General features: G+C 37.5%; 1 protein-coding gene across 1 annotated transcript; it reads left to right on the top strand.

Moving 5' to 3' along the window:
- The first annotated feature begins 734 nt into the window (after positions 1 to 734).
- gpam (glycerol-3-phosphate acyltransferase, mitochondrial) lies at positions 735 to 20,556 on the top strand. Its single transcript, XM_038279092.1, has 20 exons — positions 735 to 883; positions 1,019 to 1,138; positions 2,111 to 2,184; positions 3,463 to 3,576; positions 3,761 to 3,910; positions 4,036 to 4,135; positions 4,750 to 4,886; positions 6,606 to 6,705; positions 9,383 to 9,595; positions 9,741 to 9,854; positions 10,548 to 10,633; positions 11,327 to 11,436; positions 12,438 to 12,508; positions 14,171 to 14,438; positions 14,519 to 14,670; positions 14,834 to 14,911; positions 15,042 to 15,179; positions 15,286 to 15,475; positions 17,198 to 17,256; positions 17,355 to 20,556. Exons 1-20 carry the CDS (start codon positions 800 to 802, stop codon positions 17,469 to 17,471), a joined length of 2,475 nt encoding a protein of 824 aa, XP_038135020.1. The 5' UTR covers positions 735 to 799; the 3' UTR covers positions 17,472 to 20,556.
- Positions 20,557 to 21,490: the final 934 nt, after the last annotated feature.

The following is a 21,490-nucleotide window of genomic DNA, read 5'->3' as shown; positions in this document are numbered from 1 at the left end:
AAGCATCTGCTAACCTAGTAACATGCAGCCTAAGCCTGCCAACGGTGCTTTCATCACCACAGCAGCTCGTATCATGCAGGTTAGTTTTTTTTTTTTTTATAAATTCAGCTCCTTAAGTGGTATTAGCTCTCTTTCTGTAAGCTTCTCTCTCTGTCCTTCCTCTGCTTCTCCTGGTTAGTCTTGCACATAGGTTTGTTAATTTTCAATCCTCAAATGATGACACTGTTTTCTTTATGCTGATCAACATTTTTTGATATCATGTATGGTTTGACTGTGCAGCTTTTAAGATGAGTTTGTTTCTGCCATTTTACTGCCAGATGTTTCTACCCTATAAAATCTTCAGATGATTCAATTGTTTTCTGCAGTTTGAAGTTTCTAATGACTTCCTATCACATTTTTATATGTTCTGCAGTTAATTTCAGCTTTTTTCATTCAGCAAAAGCATTCCCACTTTGATGTTTCTCCGAAACAGCTTTTTCTAGTTATTATTATTTTTTATTTTTATGAATCTTTTGGTAAAATTCCTGCAAACATTATAAAAAATCTTTAGTTGTAATGTAATAAAGTGTGAAAAATTTAAAGTGGTAAAAAATATATTTTAAAAGGCAATGTAGAAAAAATCAGAATTATGAGCAATCGTATCGTTATTGGATCGAAGAAGAATTTATTTAGTAAAGACTGATCTAAAGTGGCTTAAATATAATTTGATCAGAGTTATAAAATTTTTGTGGAATCTCCCCAGCCTGCCAGCATCTGCTGCGTGCGTGATCCATAAGGAGTGAGAGGGGCAGCGGCGAGGATGGAGCTCTCTGACGGCTTGTTGCTGCAGGTCGGCAACGGAGAGCAGTGGTGCAACCGCTGGAAACATCCCAATGAAGATGTCGTAAGCTCTTATCATACCTTTGAATAGAATCACAGATTAGTCAGACCAAACTTTTGTAATGTGATCCTTCAAAGAGTCTTTTTATGTGTTCTGCGTTCATCCTAACAAAGATTTCTGTGTGGCTGTTTTTCCAAGGACCGCAGCACCAGTCCATCAGTTCTGCGCTCTGTTGCCAGGACGTGGAAGGAGGGCCTGCTGAACAGAAAGAGGCCATTTGTCGGCCGGTGCTGTCACTCCTGTACTCCTCAGAGCTGGGTAAAGATCCTCGACAGCTGCCTATTCCTCCATTACCTCAAATTAATCACATTTAAGACAGAAAGTGGCCAGTTGCCTTTGAAAATGAAACATATTTTAGTATTGTTAAAAATTCTTTGGTCTTTCCTAGAGGTAAAAAAGAAATTCTTAAGTGACGGATTAGTACCAACAGTAGTTACTCACTTAACTTGACTTTTTTCATGTTTCTTTAATGTGTTATGTTGGATATTTGCAAAGAAATGTGTGTTTCCTGCTGCAACTGTAAGTCAGACATGCGGAAGACTTAACAGAACCTAAGGGGCAGCCAGTATGTGGTAAAAGTACCCACATCCTGTTTTTATTAAATATAAAATCATGTGGCCATTTTGTTCTATAATATAAAAAATGAAATTTTAATTCAAAGCAATTCTTTTTTTTTTCTTGCTGTGTCAAAAAGGGATCAGTTTTTTGGGGACTATTTTTATTCAATCAGCTGTTTTTATTATTTCTAAAGCAAAAGATACCTTAAAATTACACCAATAAAAGATTTAATAGGGAGCAAAATCTTACAGGTTTGCATTTATTTTATGGAAGAGTTGCAAGAAAATTGCTAAGATGTTTGAGGTTTGCTGCAAACTTATTGAGGAAAAATCACACATGAGAAGAAAAAGCGAAAACTTAAAGGATGGTGCAGAGGTTGTGATTGAAGCAGGTCAATTAAAAATTTAATCACAGCTACATTGGAATGGTAGAGCCTGCCTCACTGGTAAAAAATGTAGATTAACAGGTATTACATTTTTTCCCCCCTTCACAGTAAGTGTCTACTCTAAATTAAAAAACAAGATACTTGTATGTTTTTGGTTGTGTTACATAACATAAAGGCCACAGAAATTTTAGCATGTTTATTTTCAGTCTGACTTTAGGATATGAGACCAATATAACCAATTAAAGTTATAATAATTCAAATCATATCCATGTTTTTTCCTCCTGTAGGAACAGTTGTTCAACCCCAGCATCCCATCTCTGGGCCTACGTAACGTCATCTACATCAATGAGACCCACACTAGGTAAACAGAAGAGGATCTTCCCCTTTATTAGTATGCAAAGTCACATCTACACAAACCTCTATTTATAACAGCCCTAAACTGCAGAAAGAAGAACAAACTAACTGCGATATAAGAGATGAAACTGGGGACTTTTGATGTCTTTAGGCCTTGTTTCTCCTTTGAATTATAAAGTCAGGCAAACACTTTGCTTCTAAGCAATGTATATAATGAATGGCTTTATGTCGAACGGCCTGATCTGTGCCGCAACGGAAAGGCGGTTTGATTAATAATTTAAAGTGTTTGTCAGTTGACACTGTACATGCATCCACGTTGAAAATTGAGACAAACATAATCTTAAACAGGATAATGGTTAGTGTAAATACAGTAAAATAAAAATTTACTATTTTACATCTATAAGATATTTTTTTTATCGTTATGTAAACTGCAAAGAAACGAAAACCTAACACAGGTCTATGCATCTTTTATTATTTTGATTTATATTTACACTTATGCAACATTAGAAGCTCCCTTGTAGCATACTCTATACATAAGCTGCTTCAACTCAGAGTTAGCTTTGTTAAAAAAACAACCATATTGCTCTGATAACTCTTCACTTAGGATGCATGTTTATCATTTTAATTCTAAAGGTACATTTAATTTGAGAAACGCAAGCTGCATTCTTCAATAAACCTCTGCTACATTGAAGTTTGATGAAGTGTAGCATTTTATATGACTTATTCATTGTTTGGCTCATACAGAAATAAACGTACTGGTTCAGGTTAATCAACAGAGTCAAAAAGTCTCCCTGCATCCTAAAGTTTATGCTATGCTTTAAATGGCTCACATTTTGAGGGTTCTATCTCCAACATTGAGGGAGCAACAGCAGCTAGGACAGTTTCTCTTTTAATTTAAATATATATTTGAATGACAAACAGTTCTGAAAAAAAACTAGCTTTCCTTTTTTTTCAGAATACCAAAAAAATTTACATTCTATTCAAGTAAATAATAGCTGTAATTTAATGTCAGTAGGTATGGGTGTGCTGTTAGATTTATCAGATGAAGATAGACTTCAGTCAGTCTTAAACAAAAATGTTGGTAGTGTTAGTTTTGACTGTATATGGTGGTGGCACACACAGTAACCTGAAAATAAGAGGATATCAGTAAAGCTAGTGCATTTTCTGACATCACTGTATTCTAGTTATTGATTGCTTCAGCTAATGTAAACACTGATATTTCTGTGTGCATTTTCAACATGATGAAGATGAAGCGTTTTTCTTGTTTTTTGGTCTGATGTTGTAGGCAGCGGGGCTGGTTGGCACGTAGGCTCAGTTATGTGCTGTTTGTTACGGAGAGAGACGTCAACAAGGACATGTTTACCAGGAACGTGGTCGACAATGTGCTCAACAGCAGCAGGTAGGAGTCAATGTAACCCTTTACTGGGATGGTAACCTTTGTTTTTGCGAACGCTGCATAGGGAAAGTCAAATGAGCCATCTAGTTGTGTAACAGTTAACTGTTATGTGTAGAGAAAGGAGAGTAATAATAACTGCTTTTAGCATGTTTTTTTTAATAATTATATTTGTTATTGTTATCTGCAGGGTGGAAGCTGCTATTTTGAAGGTTGCAACTGAGGCAGATGCTGTGGTAGGACAGCCTGGCCATGACCATAAGGCTGTCAGTAAAGTGAAGCAGAAAGCCAGAGCCTTCCTCCAAGAGATGGTGGCCAATGTTTCCCCAGCATTTATTAGGTTCCTGGATCATTCAGTTTAAAAGAAAAAAAAAGAAATCCTCACTATCCAAGGATTCAATATCTTCATTTTGTTGATTGGTTTCACCATGGATATAAAACTATTTTTTGTTTTTCTTCTTTCAGGCTGACAGGGTGGGTTCTTCTGAGGTTGTTTAATGGTTTCTTTTGGAGCATCCAGATCCACAAAGGACAGCTTGAAATGGTCAAGAAAGCTGCCTCAGAGGTTAGCATTATTACCACAGACATGTCATTAAAATCATTATGGTTTATGACTTAACAAAAAGACAAGAATTGCTTCATTGACTTAGTTGCTGATGTGTAGATTTACTCTTCCTTATGAAGCTTTTATTATCATTATAAATCCATTGAGACAGCCATCTCAGAACGGGCACATAATGTGCAAGAAAAACAAGTGTCCTTAGAGAGACGATAAATTATCTCCTTTCATCTTTCACCTGGTTTTTCATTCATCAGTTCTTCCAGCTGTCTAACCCTGTCTATATTCATCCATATCTATGAGTTAACTTGGACTAATCCATGTTTGAATATGCTTTCATTTGTCCCTTTGTTTCTACATCTCGTTTAATCTGCCTGTCTATTATCCACCCACACGGTGAACTCAGAAATCTCTGCAGAAGTGTGCATTTTGCGTCCAGACTTATATAGCAACCAGTGTCTCACTAATGCGACTGCTTCAATTGCGTCTTATCTGTGTAATTTTCCTTCGACTTCTTTTTTTCATTCTTTATTTGTGGTAACTGCTCAAGATTCAATGGAAACAGATTAAAACGTCTTCATATTGTTTTGTCTACAGAGAATCTGTTCTTTTCTTTGCAGAAAAAAATACCCATGGTCTTTCTGCCGGTGCACAAATCCCACATTGATTACCTACTCATCACACTGATTCTGTTCTGTCATAACATCAAAGCCCCCCACATCGCAGCGGGAAACAATCTCAGCATCCCAATCCTCAGGTGAATGGCTGCAGAGCCTCACACCCAGTTTGATCTACAGGTGCTGGTCATAAAATTAGAATATCATGAAAAAGTAGATTGATTTCAGTAATTCCATTTAAAAAGTGAAACTTGTATATTATATTCATACATTACATACAAACTCATATATTTCAGATGTTTATTTTGTTTAATTTTGATGATTACAAATGACAACAAATGAAAATCTCAAATTCATCATATCAGAAAATTAGAATATTACTGAAGACCAATAAAAACAAAGGATTTATAGAAATGTTGGCCAACTGAAAAGTATGAACATGAAAAGTATGAGCATGTACAGCACTCAGTATTTAGTTGGGCCTCCTTTGGCCTGTATTACTGCAGCAATGCGGCGTGGCATGGAGTCGATCAGTCTGTGGCACTGCTCAGGTGTTATGATAGCCCAGGTTGCTCTAATAGTGGCTTTTAGCTCTTCTGAATTGTTGGGTCTTGTGTATTGCATCTTCTTCTTCACAATACCCCATAGATTTTCTATGGGGTTAAGGTCAGGAGAGTTTGCTGGCCAATTAAGAACAGGGATACCATGGTCCTTCAACCAGGTACTGGTAGCTTTGGCACTGTGTGCAGGTGCCAAGTCCTGTTGGAAAATGAAATCTGCATCTCCAAAAAGTTGGTCAGCTGCAGGAAGCATGAAGTGCTCTAAAACTTCCTGGTATGTGGCTGCGTTGACCCTGGACCTCAGAAAACACAATGGACCAACACCAGCAGATGACATGGCACCCCAAACCATCACTGACTGTGGAAACTTTACACTGGACTTCAAGCAACGTGGATGAAGTGCCTCTCTTCTTTTCCTCCAGACTCTGGGACCTTGATTTCCAAAGGAAATGCAAAATTTACTTTCATCAGAGAACATGACTTTGGACCACTCACCAGCAGTCCAGTCCTGTTTCTCTTTAGCCCAGGCAAGACGCTTCTGACGCTGTCTGTGGTTCAAGAGTGGCTTGACACAAGGAATGCGACAGCAGAAACCCATGTCTTTCATACGTCTGTGTGTGGTGGTTCTTGAAGCACTCACTCCAGCTGCAGTCCACTCTTTGTGAATCTCCCCCACATTTTTGAATGGGTTTTGTTTCACAATCCTCTCCAGGGTGCGGTTATCTCTCTTGCTTGTACACTTTTTTCGACCACATCTTTTCCTTCCCTTCGCCTCTCTATTAATGTGCTTGGACACTGAGCTCTGTGAACAGCCAGCCTCTTTAGCGATGACCTTTTGTGTCTTGCCCTCCTTGTGCAAGGTGTCGATGGTCGTCTTTTGGACAACTGTCAAGTCAGCAGTCTTCCCCATGATTGTGTAGCCTATAGAACTAGACTGAAAGACCATTTAAAGGCTTTTGCAGGTGGTTTGAGATAATTAGCTGATTAGAGTGTGGCACCAGGGGCCATCAATTTTGAACCTTTTCACAATATTCTAATTTTCTGATATGATGAATTTGAGATTTTCATTTGTTGTCATTTGTAATCATCAAAATTAAACAAAATAAACATCTGAAATATATGAGTTTGTATGTAATGTATGAATATAATATACAAGTTTCACTTTTTAAATGGAATTACTGAAATCAATCTACTTTTTCATGATATTCTAATTTTATGACCAGCACCTGTATTAGAAAGACTCTTGGTGAGTAAAAAGATTAAGTTGGAGTAATTAGCAAAATGTCCCTTTGTTTCCAGCACTGTGATCCGTAAACTTGGTGGATTTTTCATACGGCGGAGAATGGAGGAGACGAGGGATGGAAAGAAAGACATTTTGTACAGGTCGCTCCTCCATGCCGTAAGTCCTTTTTCTTTTCACACATGAAAGCTGTTGTTTATGCTTCTGTGCATGGAGCACTTTTTAGTATGCATTAATGAGAGATTAAACATTTGATATTATCTCAACACACAACCTGCACTTTTAGTTTATTCATATTTAAATCTTATAAAAAATATATATATTTTTTTACATTTGCAGTATGAGCAACACCTCTGACATCTGAAAATGTCTCTGATCTTTATTTTAGTAAACTTGATCCTGGTTTTTGACCAATCAAGGGAGGAGTTTTGCATCTTCTGACATTTTTTATCTAGCACTTTTTTATCTATTGTATGTTTAGTTGTATCAGCATCCTTAAGTTTAACCTTTAAATGTTTGAAACATTTAAAGGTTTCAGCTTTTCAGTGTCTGGATTTGTGCCTTCAGGATCAATAAGGTTTCTAAGAAATAAGAGAGACCAGTTAAACCAGAGCCTGAAGGGGAAGAATTTTTGTTCAGTCAGATAGTACTGATTAGCAGGTTTCTGCTGCTCAGAAAACCAGTTTGAGTACTATAGTAAAGGACAGCAATGTGAAAAAAAAAACTTTTTTAGTGCTTTAAGTAGCTTCAAACAAGTGTGGCTCAAAGTTGAGTAAACATTTTTTTTGCATTTTATTCACATTCCAACTACAAACTTCAGTGTCTAAAAGCATTGCTGTATTTAAGTTAGAGCTGTGTAATATGGCTGAAAAAGGACGTAAGCCTGTCATGTTCATAATTATTGATTTTGCTTTTATTTGTTCACTTATTTGGAATAAGGACCTGAGGAAAGAGGCCTGAGTTTAGATTGCAACCCTTACCATATTACAACATGACCTTTAACCTTTAAAATAGGTTGGCCCTACTACTAGCCTGGCTTAGTTTGGCTGTGAGAGGCTAATCCCTCTATCCCTGAGGGTAACATGTGGTTCTGGATCGAAGTTCATTGAAATTGTTTTGAAACACTTTATCCGACATATTTTATTTGTTATTGATCAGATGTCTGTCCTATACACACCTGATATATGCTGATTTAGATTGACTGCCCGGCCCTAATCTGAGCAGGAATTTATGCATCATCCAGACACAAATTATTGCTTAATTGTTAATAAAAAATTCTGCAATGTTTTCAATGCAGTAAAGAGTAGATAAAGCCTCAATCTGAGAACAGAAACAAGCATCCGAGATGCATGATGAATATTAGTGGTATGGATAAAGGTTCTAAGGTCACTGCATTACATACTGGCATGAACACATCATTCCCATGGTAACCCACGGTGGTAGGTGCATCATGCTTTGGGGATTCTTCTCTACAGGGATATAAGATCTGTTGAAAGCGGATGAGAATATGAATTGAACTAACTCCAAGAAAATCCCGGAATATAAGACTTAGATTCAAACATTCATGTAGCAAAGTGACCTAGTCAAAGTCCAGGCCTATATTTATTGAAGAGAACTGTGACAAGACTTAAAAACTTGGGATTTTTAGATTCTCCCTCTTTAACCGGAAACAACTGAAGCTATTTTACAAATAATTAGCTAAAATAAGTCCATTGCCTGAACTTTGCAATTAAGTTCTGCTTTTTGTTTGTTTACCAAATGAAATACACTGGAATTGATATTTACTATTTATAATTTACATTAATCAGTATCAGTTCTCTGACTATATATACTGACTAGTTTATTTAGTGGAAAATGTTGTTTCTAATTATGTTCAAATTATTTTTAATTTATATGAAAATTAATTAATTAATTAAATGTTAACCAATCTCTTTTTGTGTGTATTTGGTTGTTTTTTGTTTGAAGTATTTTTTTTAGTTGATTTATTTATTATTCAAATTGTCTAAAATAAAATCCTTTTCATCATCTTTTCATCATTGCAAGGGGAAGAAAATCAATACATTCAAGGGGTCTAAGTACTTTGATGGTACATTGTAAGATCCCGATATAGAGCTGATTCACTCAATTGTTTGAGTTAATCGTAGCTGAACTGGCAAATGGTTATGTTTAAAAAGGCCAGCCGCGCTAATGGTACATGTTATCTCTTAGATAAGAGTTATCTATAAGACACATAAGCAGCTGCAGAAAATGATGAGCTCCAGTTTTTTTTTCTTTTCTTTTTTTTCTGTTACATTACTATTTTTTTATGCAATGTTTCAGCAGGTCATCATTTGAAATGTTATCAGGCAGATACGTTTTTGGTTTAAGGCATGTTGAAATGTAAGCATTTAAGCATTTTCTTTGAAGGGGTGAAATATAGGCAGTGAGGAGAAAAAATGGCTAACTTAGAGCCTGGATGTTCTTTCTGTTTGCAATTTGAACTTGATGACCTTATATGCGTTATATTCCAGGAAGCAAATTCCCTTCTTTGAAGACAGCTGTGTCTATACTAAACCCAGAGGGATATTTTTATGCTGTCTAGCTGCTTCCTGAACGTGCTGGAGTCACTGCAAAGAGTGAAATCGTTCCGTTTAGTGTTTATTTTTCTTATATTCAAACACTAAACTATATCACATAAATTTACTCTTTACACTCAGCTTCCACATTAGCATGGGGTTAATTTGCTACTTTAAATAAATAAACATAAGCTTTTAACAGTACTTTATATGGATGCTTTGTTTCATTCACCTTTGGCTCACTCCTCTCCCATGTGCCCTTTGTTTCAATCCTCCTGCAGTACACAGAGGAGTTATTAAGGCAGCAGCAGTTTTTGGAGGTCTTTCTGGAGGGTACCCGGTCCCGCAGCGGTAAGCCCCTTTCAGCACGTGCAGGCATGCTCTCCATCGTGGTCGACACGCTGTACACAGGGGCAATCGGAGACGTGCTGGTCGTGCCAGTTGGCATCTCATATGACCGAATTATTGAAGGCAACTACAATAGTGAGCAGCTGGTAAGCTCTTGGATGATCTCTGTGCTTCTTGCTTTGACAACGACAGGTTTTATCCAGATACTTTATTTAGATATTTATTAAGATATAACTACCGCTATAATTGCCAAATCCAGATTTTAATTGTGTTATCCTTTCTGTTCCTCAGGGGAAACCCAAGAAGAATGAGAGTTGGTGGGGGATAGCCTGTGGGGTATTTAGGATGCTAAGGAAGAACTATGGTTGTGTTCGAGTGGATTTCAACCAGCCCTTCTCCCTAAAGGTGATTACTTTTAGATTTGTACCAACCTTATTGCCAGCAGTGCAATCACAATTTGTTCTATACACAAATTTCTATATATGACAGAATAGATGTGAAATTTTTTTAACCTCCTTGTAGTTTCCTTAAAATGAATAAAACAAGTTCTTTTTATAATTAACAATTATTTTAACAATGATCAAGCGATAATGGGTTTTAGATTATTCATATATTAATTTTTGTAGATGCTTTTGTAGTGATGTGCCTCTATAGACATTGTTTGAAATGCATGCAGCGATAGAACAAAATCTTTTGTTTCTTACATCACAAATGCAAGGGATGTAAGAAACAAACTCAGCTGAAATTTCGACTGGAAATGTGGGCTTTGCTTTGTGAGACTAAGATTGGTTTTGAGCAACAAACCCTTCAGGCTTAAAATAAAGGGTTAATAAAGAAAACAAATCTTTGTGAGTATTTTGTGTGGTGGAGGAATTACAATGCTACAGATTTGTTTTGTTTCCAAAGCTGCATGGCATAATGAACGCTTTGATTAGTAGCCTTTTTTTAATTAAGGGTTTTGTAACAAATTTGTTAAGGAGCTTGCTTCAAATACAATGTCTGATTATTTTTTTTTTCTTTCTAATCATCAAATTCAAGATTATAGCGTATAATGTGTATTCCAAAGACTTATGCCTATCTGCTTCTTGGTGAGTTTAGGAGTACTTGGACACCCAGAGGAGCCGTCATATTCCCCCACCAGTGTCTCTCGAAAATGCCTTGATGCCATACATCATTTCTGCACAGTAAGGCACTTTCCATATTTGGCACAGAGTCTTTCAGAGCGACGGTGGTGTTTTTAATCCGCCCCTTGTTTATTCAGAAACCAGATGTCCCTTCGTCTTGTGCGCGACAACCTTTATATCCAAAGCTAATTTCTCCCTCCTGCTGCTTCACAGCGGTCTCTGTCATTCGACATGTGAGATCAGCCCTCAACTTTCCACTGGGAGAGGTTATTCTAGTTCAGAGTAGTCCAGTCTTAGTAGAACAGAAACGGCTGAACAGAATGTTCCTTGAGTCTGAAGTCTCATACTCAGTCTTTGGATTTGTTTCAGTTTATACCACTATAAGAAATTGCATCGAGTACAAGTTAGCATTCACATGCCATTCCGATCACTCAGCCATTCTGTGAGTGATATGGCTGGTCTGGACAGGTTGAGACAGGCCAGAGAAAGGAAATAAAGAAAGGTGAAACTCAGGATCATGTTTGCAGAGTGTGACTGCTGATATATGGTGCCTCCTCACTGAATACAAACGTTTTTTCTCTGTTGTTGTGTATTTCATGTCCAGCCATCCAGGATCCTGCTTTTCATTTTAAATTCTGAAAATATATCAATCTTATCTGTAATGACTATATAGCCCCAATTAGTGTTTGAATTGAATTCTAGCGATAAATGATCCTAAGTTGTTGACATGCACCAAACTTTGTTGTTCTTCAGGCCTGATGGTCAGTTTGAAGAGCAGGAGGAGGAGGAGATGGACAGAGAGGTCCCTGACGAGCTCTTTAGACGACATGTCATCAACAACCTGGCCAAGCATGTCCTCTTCAGTAAGAACTTTATCAACTAATATTAGTTCTTTTGCTGCAGCCTTTGGAGGAACCTATTATACCCTCAAATAGAGTCCCATCTGATTTGTAAAAGCTATTGGGTGGCATGTTTAGTTTTTATTCACTCTTCTGTGAATACACAAGTCTCCTTTTCATCCCTCTTTAAAGCTGCACCTGTCTACAAAGGAAACCCTCATGAAATACGACCTTTCATCCTAATTGAAATCCAGCACTGCATAGTACAGCATCAGCCCATCAGGATCACATCACTCAGGGTGCTTTGCCCTGGGGTAACATTGCAGTGACTGGTTCTCCTCTTCTCATTCAGATGCATGCTTAGGCGCCAGCTTTTTTTTTTTTGTCATTTATTGTTCATCCAATTGCACAGCAGTCAGCTGGATGGTGTGTTGTTTTTAGCCAATAGGGAGAAGGGGAGGAGAGAAACCAGAAGAATGCAATGCCAGATTTTGTGTTCACTATGCTGGAGATAAACTCTAGTAACACGTACCTTGCTAAAACACATGAGCTTTTATCTCTTTAATATGTTTGCAGGGAAAAAATCGGATCAGTTTGACATCCTGATATTCAGAGCAAAGATTCAAGGTTATCTGTACTAACGCTTTGCAGATACACCTCTCCGCCAAACCAGTTGAAGCAGGTTTTCTCCAGCTGTGATTCTGCTTCTACCAGAGGGTTATCAATCCTCTAACTTCTCACTGGAGAATTTCATTTTCAATGTGTCTTACAAAGCCCTTTTCACAGTAGATATTGACTCTGTAGGGCTTTAAAAATGCTGAATAATGGATTATCATAATTAGACTTCATTGAATTAAACAAAGCCACTAAAATTTAACTTTTTAGAATCCTTTTCATGACGTTTTATAGTATTATTTGTTTCTCCTTAAAATGTATAAAGGCCTTTTGTTGATGATATAAGAAAATTAAATGGCTCTATCTTCTCCCTGTCATTGGTCATGGCAATGTGTTCTCTTCTCTCACAGCGGCTAACAAATCATCAGCGATCATGTCGACCCACATTGTGGCCTGCCTGCTTCTGTACCGACACAGGCAGGTAAGTCTGGCTTTTTTATTTTTTGTCTCCTTATCTCTCTTTCTGGTTGTGTTCCTTCGAGCTTCTATCAGTTTTTCTTCATTCCTTTTTCCTGGTAAGGATCATGTTCTCTTCAGTATTCATCCCTTTTGAACTTTTCCATAGCTGCTAACTTTTATGCAGGGATCTCACTAGCAGCAGTTCCGTGTAACAAGGGGATACACTGAAAGTTATCATCCCTATTCAGAGAAAAATGGGCAGATAGGCTCATTATTTATAAGTGTATTTGGCCTGTTGACTCACATCTATGCCTCTCTCTCTCAGGGATTTGTCCAGTGTATATCAGCCAGCAGCTGGTTACACTGAAAGTAAACTAAATCACCCTAAGATTAGGCAGATATGCTAAATGAGTGTAACGGCTTGAGAAACTGCGTTTTAAAATGTATTTACTTCCTTATGTGCACACCTACATGAAAAAGCGGTGTTAAGACAACATGCCCGCCCCACGCCCTTCAGACTTTCATCGACTCAAACTCACCCTAAGTGAATAAGAACCTGCAGGCAGGTGAACGCATGCGCTCCCGCCCCGCTAACAGACAGAGAAAGCATTGAGTTCAGGGGTGGAGTGTCAAGGTTTGGAATGATTTCCAAACAGCTGGTATGGCAAGCCAAACCAGCTGATAATCAGTTTATTTATTTTTTTTACACATTAAAATGCAGCTTCATTGCTGCAAGTGTGACCCCCCCTACCACCCTGAGGCTGCATCTGGATCAGCACGCTGTTGCTGGATCAATCTAATAATTTGCATATTTAGCAGCAATATGAACATCTCCTCCTAATATGGAGAAAAGATCAAATATATCTGTGTTAATTTGTTACCTTTATTTAACAATGCCTTTGTCAAGGCTAAAGCTATTCACTCACATGGCGAGATATATGGTTAATTCATCCAATTGGATCACTTAAATCTTCTGCAGCCTGTAAAAGGGTTTCTCTCTGTATTGTCATGTGTTTTTTTCCCTCAAACATCACTACCACCATAAACTCAACCATCTTCTTTCATCAAATTTTTAGATTTCACATTTGTTCTGCACATTCATACAGGCCACATTGGTAGAGGGAACATCTGAGCTCTGTCTTGTGAGATTTAAGATAGATTAAAGAGAGATTTTAAACTGCTATACTTTAAATTTCACATTTATCTCTGACTTATTGGCCTTATCCCGATTGTTCAAGGTGATATTATTTTATACATTTTTTATTTTATTTTAGGCCTTCACAGACCAGATACATTAATACTGAGGTAATATTATCAACAGGCAGACTCTGTTTGGTCCTTAGGCCACTCATAAAGGCATTCAGCTGATAGGTTTGTCTCTAGATATAAAATTCCCCTCATGATTTTTAGCGACTTTGTGCTGGTCTATCAGGTTACACTCCTTAAAATTGATTTTGAGTTATAGTTGTTCCATGGGAAAATGTGAAAAGTTATAGAGGTATGAATACTTTATAGCAGAAAACATAAATCCTCCCTTAATTGGTTTAATCGGTTTGCACCATTCCTACACATTAGTGGCACATGGCTGCCCTCTGCTGGTACACAGTTTTATCGTGTTTTTTTAAAATCCTCATAAATCAGTTTGTCAATCTCTTTTTTTCTTTCTTTCTTTTTTTTTTTTTAGGGGGTAGTTTTGTCCAAGCTTGTTGAGGATTTCTTCAACATGAAGGAAGAGATCCTGTCCCGGGACTTTGACCTGGGTTTTTCAGGTAACTCTGAGGACGTGGTCATGCGTGCCCTCCACCTTCTGGAAAAATGTGTCAACGTGACCAGCAGCGCCAACCGCAACGGAGAGTTTACCATCGCTCCCTGCCAAACCGTACCTGCGCTTTTCGAGCTCAACTTTTACAGCAACGGCCTTTTCCACGTCTTTATTCCTGATGCAATCATTGGTATGATTAGCAATTGTTTTTTGTTTGTGTCGTGAAGCTGCCTTATCTTTTGATTATTCAATAACTTGTTTGGTTTGCAGCCTGCAGCATCCTGTCACTGCAGCGAGAGCTGATGACAGAGTCTGCTCACCGACCCAAAGATCGCAGCAGCCTTCTACTGAGCCAGGAGCGACTCATCCACAAGGCTGCAGGTCTCTCCCAGTTCCTAACCAATGAGGTGGCTGTGGCACCTGTAAGTCCAAACAATGGGTAGCATTTCTCAAAAAGTTGCATTGTGTTCTTTAAATTACATCTGTTTCAATTTGTTCAGCTTTACTTTTTAAATTAAGTTTACAAATTTCTTATACTGGGGTTTCATAATAAAAAAAAAACCTTTTCTCTTCTCCTTCCTGTAGCCCTGTCAGACTATTTATCAAGTTCTGAGCGATGCAGTGACCCGACTGATCCAGTATGGAGTCCTCTATGTGGCAGATGTAAGTTTAAACACTTGATTGTTCATCTGTTGGACAAAAAGTGATAATTCCAGAGAAAAATAATGATAAACCTCTCCGAGGAGCGAAGGTGTTTACTGTACAGGGATTCTTATTTGTCCTTGTGCTTCAGGAGGACCAGGAGGAGCTGAGCTCCAGTCCAACAGAAGAGCCATGGCCTAAAAAGTTTTCTGAGCCCCTCTCCTGGAGGAGTGATGAAGAGGATGAAGACAGCGACTTTGGAGAGGAGCAGCGAGATCGCTACTTAAAGGTCCGCTTGGATTTTGTCGCTTGGATGTTGTGGCTCAGGTTTCTGTTCACAACTTTTGAACTGACTGTCGAGCATCATCTACATGAGCTTTCCTTTTATAAATTAGGTGAGCCTGTCAGCTGAGCACCAGGAGTTCTTCATTTTCCTGCAGCGACTGCTCAGTCCAGTGCTGGAGGCCTACAGCGGGGCTGCAGTTTTTGTTCACAGTTTGAGTCAACCTGTGCCTGAGTCTGACTACACTCTGAGGCTCTTCAGATACCTGCTCACGCGGACAGAGAGAGAAGTGGCTGCTTATGGTAATACTTCACACATACTACACTTCCTGGAAACAAAAAAAAAAAAAAGGCCATAGTCTTCATTGCAATCATAGATATTGGTTTAATCATCCACCAACACATCTGTTTGCCCATCTGTCAGTTAGTGCATGCATATCTTAGCCTCTCCATCTCCATTTTGAAAAGAAGATTTGCCACTTAACAGGAAATGATAAATGTTACCTCCTTAGTTAATTGCATTGCACATTGTAATATATAGATATTGGTAATGAAACTGAAATTGTATAAATATTCAAGTGTTTTTGAAAAGTAATTCTGAGACAACATAATTCTGATCGAAAAAGCTGATCTAGAGACTTATTTAATCGAATTTTTGTTAGAGAATCTTTGAACAGGGAACAGTTATAAAGATCGTCCTTTCAAAGTCTGGTCTGGACCAAACAGGAAGTTGATCTGAATCCAGGTCGCAGTGCAAGACCATACAGGCTAAATAGCTGAGCTGAGCGTAAAGAGACTCTTATAACCACAGATTTGGCATTTTAAGCTTTTAATCTAACAAATTTAAAGTCCTCTAAAAATAGGTGTCTTGTGAGTGTAGCCTTTAGTTCAGGATTCACATAAAAAAGGTCAGTGAAGGAGAATTTATACTGCTTCTCTCTGAGCCTGTTTGTGTGATGAGACATGATGCTGACTCATTTATATCCACAGTGCAGATCAAAGGGCTGGGTTTATAAGGAGGGAAGTCAACCCTCTGTGGGTTTTTGTTTCTTTAACCACAAAAAAAAAACCATGTTAGGAACATGTTTAAACCCGGGAACAATCAGGTTTTAGTGGCAGTGGGAACAACTCACTGATGCTTGTCTAACCGGGTTAAAACGACTCGGCTGATGACCCGCTTTAAAATCGCCTCAACTCTGGTTGGCATGCTGTGGGAACATAAGAACCGGGTTTACCTGCTAAATATGTGACACCATTGAGTGCACACTACGGACATCAACACACCGCGCCAGTCGCATCTGATCTAACAAGCCGAAACTACTACATTCAGTAAACATGGCGCAGAACTGGTGAGAGGGATTTGGACAAATAAAAGAGCGAAGTATTAAAGAATACTCACTACGCTCTGGCTCCCATCCATGTTGCTCTCCATTATTTACTTCCCTGATTTCTGTCGCGCATCATCAATGCTCACCCAGCGTGATGCAGTCATCAGACACGCAGTGGTGTGGGGAAGTGACCACGCAGTTTCCCAGCAGGGGGTCATATCCAGCTTTTCTGTCAAATGGGAAAAAAGTCAAGAGCCCATTGTTAGCAGATCAATTCGGTTTAAAAAAAAAAAAACTGGATGGGAAATCGGCTTTATAAAGGAAATGAATTAAGAATAGCTCCTGTTTTCTTAAACTCCATTATCAAAAGTCCTCAGAGAGACTCTGTAGCCCTATGTCCCATTTAATGCAATGTGATATACATTTCTAGAGATTTAAATTTTACATTAAAATCTCTTTTAACATTTTAAATGAACCCAAGTCACTTTTACTTATTTCAATGAAAGTCTTTATGGGTTTTATGCTCTTTAGGTTAAAGAATGTGTTCACTTTGTTTGAAAGTTTAAATCAGTTTCATAGAGTTCTTGGTTTAAGCAGCTCATTGCAGTTTGAATTCCTAAAATGTTATAAACCAAAGGGATTAAAATATGTTCTTGTTTTTTGTTTTTTTTGGCTCACTTTTGTTTTCCTTTTCCAGGTGAAAGTGCGACTCATTATCTGGTGAAGAACACAGTAAAGACATTCAAAGAGCTCGGGGTATGCATATTTGATAAGCGCTGTTCATTCATATAAAGTGTAAGATTTCTGCCGATCTTGTTTTAACTTTCATCTTCTATGTTTGGATGATTCTTTAGGTCCTAAAGGAAAGAAGAGAGAACAGAGTAACAGTTGTGGAGCTCAGCAGCACCTTTCAACCTCAGGCCAACAGGAACAAACTCCTTCAGTACATCTTAAGCTTCACCCTTCTGTGACTGGGGCACTTCTAAAACCCCAGCGTCCTCACGTAATAAAGGGCTTCTACTGGATACTTCAAAAAAGTCCCAGGTGCTATCTGTGGAAAGCTTTACCAGGAAGTGCCTTCACGCTTCGGCCGCTAACTATTCGCTGACAGCTGAAAGAGACTTGAAGCCAGTCTTCCTGTTTTTCTTTCCAGCCAGCCGATAACAGGCATGTACAAATATCTGCAGAGGTACCTCTAGGAATCTTTAGCAACGTTAACCACGCAGTCAAAACATTTTGATGTGGTCAAATATTTGAAGTGTAAACAAAAGAAGAAAAAAAGCAATCTGAACAAAGGAAGCTGCCTTTCATTCAAGTAAACAAGTAAAATATGCATAGGAAATAACAAACAGGAGAATCATATATGGATTCTTTCTGCTTGTATGTAAAAGCTGCTAAAATGACTTTAGTGCTCTTTAGGTACAGAAAATAATGTAGTTTCATGCAAAGTGTTTTTGTTTTGTTCGTTTTTTTAAATCTTGTACATAGGTCAAAAGGACAGTAACTCAGCTGTAGTGCTTATAAATGCGCACAATCTGAGGCTCAATAGCAGTTGAATTTTTCTTGGCTGAGAGATGGCGTCCCAGCTACATGTAAATATTCAGATATTTCAACACAAACAAAAAAAATGTGTCAAGAGTTCTGTACAGTTCAAGTTCTGAAAGCAATCTGCTGCAAGCTGTAGTGAAATACAGAAAGGGCGTCTCAATATATCACAGTATGTTTGTCAATTCTTTTACTTTCAGTAATTTAGGGGTTTTAATTAGAATTCCAATTTAGATTCATTTCCCACTGCCATATTTTCAGTGTTTATTTCTGTCTGTTAGAATTTTTATGGCTTAGATGAATGAAAACCCTAAACATTCTCAGAAGAAAATTAAATGTTTGCTAAGATCCTTAATGAAATGTTACACGGTGATGGCAACCTACTGTAGAGGATGTCCCTGTACAGTAGACTGTACTTTTCAACCAGTACTTAACCAATGCAATGTTACCTGGAGACGAGGCCAGGTTAGTTTAATCTTGACCTTTAGTTCATCTCTGTTGTTTGATCTACTGTCTCTAATCTTTGGCTGGACAGTACTTCATAGATACTCTATTGGTTTTAGCTCAGATTGCCTTTGGCATAGTAGGCAGGTACCAAATCCTGCTGGAAAATAAATAATAGTAATTCTGATGTTGAAAGGGCTTCCTAAATCATCACTGACTGGAAGCTGAACCACAAACGGCTCGTAATCTTTCTTTTCACTCTTTCTCTCATCTAAAAAGATGATAGTCATTTTTCAAAAAGGTTATAGAACAACTCAACTTATGGAATGTACTTAAAAATCATTGTTTTTAATTACAGATTTTCCATCAAATAGACCAGAAATAAACACTTAATATATATGTTTTATTTATGTATATAAGTTCCTTACATAAAACACCTTTTCAGTGATTTTCTGATTTACGGGGACGCATCTCTTCAAATTTATTCAGCAGTGGACTGAATGGAGGTGGTTTGTTAAGTGCATTTAACAACTGTTCTCTTAAGTGCATTCAGCTACACTTTTATGGAGACTTGTAATCACTAATAGTTTTTTGCAAGAACTTTTCAATGAATGTAGGGTCACGCAGCTCTTGAAATAATCAACACCAGCCATCACATCCACCCACGTCACCTCAGAAACTTCTCGAAGAGGGGTATTTTAATTCAGTTTTTTTTTTATCCACATGTTCAATGAAACCATTGCTAAAAAAGGGGAAATTTCCTCATCTGGTGGGCATTTGAGACTTAAAGCTTGTTGAAAAGAATATCTGTCTGCTTTTTTTTTTTTTAAGGAGAGAATAATGTTGAACAAGAGTGTGGAACAAAGATAATAACAATTACAATGTCCGTGTTACTATTTTTGGTTGTTAAGTGAACAAATATTTAGAAATTTGAACTTTCCACAAACCCAGATCAAATTGTCTGTTAAATACAGAGCATTTCCTTTCTATTAATAAGGTGATGAAAATACGACAATTCAGTTTGAAGTTATGCTGTGCTAAACTGCTGCATGCAAATGACAAAACAAGATTTTTCTTAAGATGAAAAGGTGTGTATTTTTGCTTTTGTTCTTGAATAATTCAGATATTTTTTTCATTTGAAATTGAACATCAGTGTGAAATATCCATCATGTGTGTTAGCATGTTCAAAGGCGGAGCGGGAAGGAGTTTTCTAAAGGGGTGAAAAAGTGGAAATCGTTTTGTGGTACTTGGTTTAAAGTGTATAAAGACTGAATCTTTGTGAAAGCAGGCTTCATTTTGGCCGGTAATTGTCTTTTTAAATTTTGTTTTGTGTGTATGTGAAGCTACACATTAATTTTTGTTGCTTATTTTAAACAGTTCTACTGTATAAACAGAGAACAACTATGTTAAAATCAAATAGCTGTATACTATCTAAAAGAAATGGACAGCATGTTGAAGGACGGACCAGTATGTAACGTCACTGAGATGTGACGCAGCCAGTGAATCTGTGATCATGTTTAAAACGCCGTTTCTGAGCCTGCAGGCTGTTCCAAACCCCCTGGACTGAGATCAAACCCCTGTCCAGGATGCACTGTACAATTCCTTTGGTTACTCTTCAAATTGAACCCTGCTTCACCTATAAGTGATATGTTCCCTTAAAATGAACAAGTTAAAGTGAGAAAGAACATTTATTTATTAGAGTAAAGTTTGTGAATGTGTGAATCTGTATCTGAGTAGGTGAAAAGCTCAGTTTGGTTTTTGTGTTGTGGGACTTGATGCTACTGAAATTAACACCTCACTGTAATTCTTCAATGTCAAACATCCCTGTATATGAAGAGCAGATGCCTTTTTAACTCTAGTCTTCTTTTTTTATTTTGTGCATGTGAACATTTTTCACGTAGGAGTTAAACCAAACTGTAGATTGTACCTTAAGCGGAGTAGGAGGTGAAAATCGGAAGTTTCTTTGTGATAATCACCAGCTACTACAGTCTTTATTTGATGTTGCTTTGAGCAAAGCACAAATGGCATTATTGGATTATGTTTTAAATAAATTAACAATAGAACAAAGATGAGTGTATTTGCTTTCTTTTACTACATATAATAGTTATTTTTATTCCGTCTACAAGCTATTGCTATTATATTTGCTCTCCATGCAAAAAAAAAGAAAGTAAACTCAGGCTTTTTTCAGCTGCCCAATACCGAATAGAAGACCTAAAGATGTCTGCAAAAGTATTCAAATCCCTTTTATTTTCAACAGTGTATTTAATTTGGATTTTTCATGATAGTTTAACAAAAATAAATGAAAATAAACTTAAAAAAAAAGGGTTGCATTCCCCTTCATTCAATCGCTTTATTCTGATACCCCTAAAAAAGTGGTATGACGATATTCTGTGAAAGTAATGAGCAAAAATCTTAAGATCAAGCAACCTACTAGACAGGCCAGTGGAGAAGTTTTAATTAGATTAAACAGGCTCTTATGGAGGCATGTCTATAAAGAATTCTCTCAAAATGAAGAATATAAACCTGTCAAGACTCGTTCATCCAGCCAATCTGCAACCTGGGATTGTAGATTTAAAATGGACAGAATTGATTTCCAATCCAGCAGGATAACCGGATTCAAGACTGAAGTGGAGATCCAGCAGGACAAACTACAGCCCAGTTTACATCAGCTGTTAGACTATAAAAACGATCTGAACTGTAATGAGGATCCAAGAATTGAAATTTCACATCCAGATAATCTCCATTTAATCTGGGCTGTTTTATAAGAATTTACATATTGGCCAAAATGGTGAAAGGTGGTTCAATAAAGAATACACGCATGGAGGATGATTATTAAACCAAATAACATGACTGGATCCAATCAGCTGGGTTTCCATAGATAGAAATCCTTTAACCAAATTGTGTCTGTAAAGTGCCTTTAGTTGAAGTGTAAATTGGCGCTATACAAAAACACTGGAATTACTTGAATGGATTAATGCATAACTGATTCTTCCAACTTTTA

The sequence above is a fragment of the Cyprinodon tularosa genome, unplaced genomic scaffold (assembly GCF_016077235.1).
Source record: "Cyprinodon tularosa strain WSP-4 unplaced genomic scaffold, ASM1607723v1 ctg1477, whole genome shotgun sequence".
NCBI classification, from domain to species: domain Eukaryota; kingdom Metazoa; phylum Chordata; class Actinopteri; order Cyprinodontiformes; family Cyprinodontidae; genus Cyprinodon; species Cyprinodon tularosa.
This window is presented reverse-complemented; position numbering and strand designations above follow the sequence as displayed.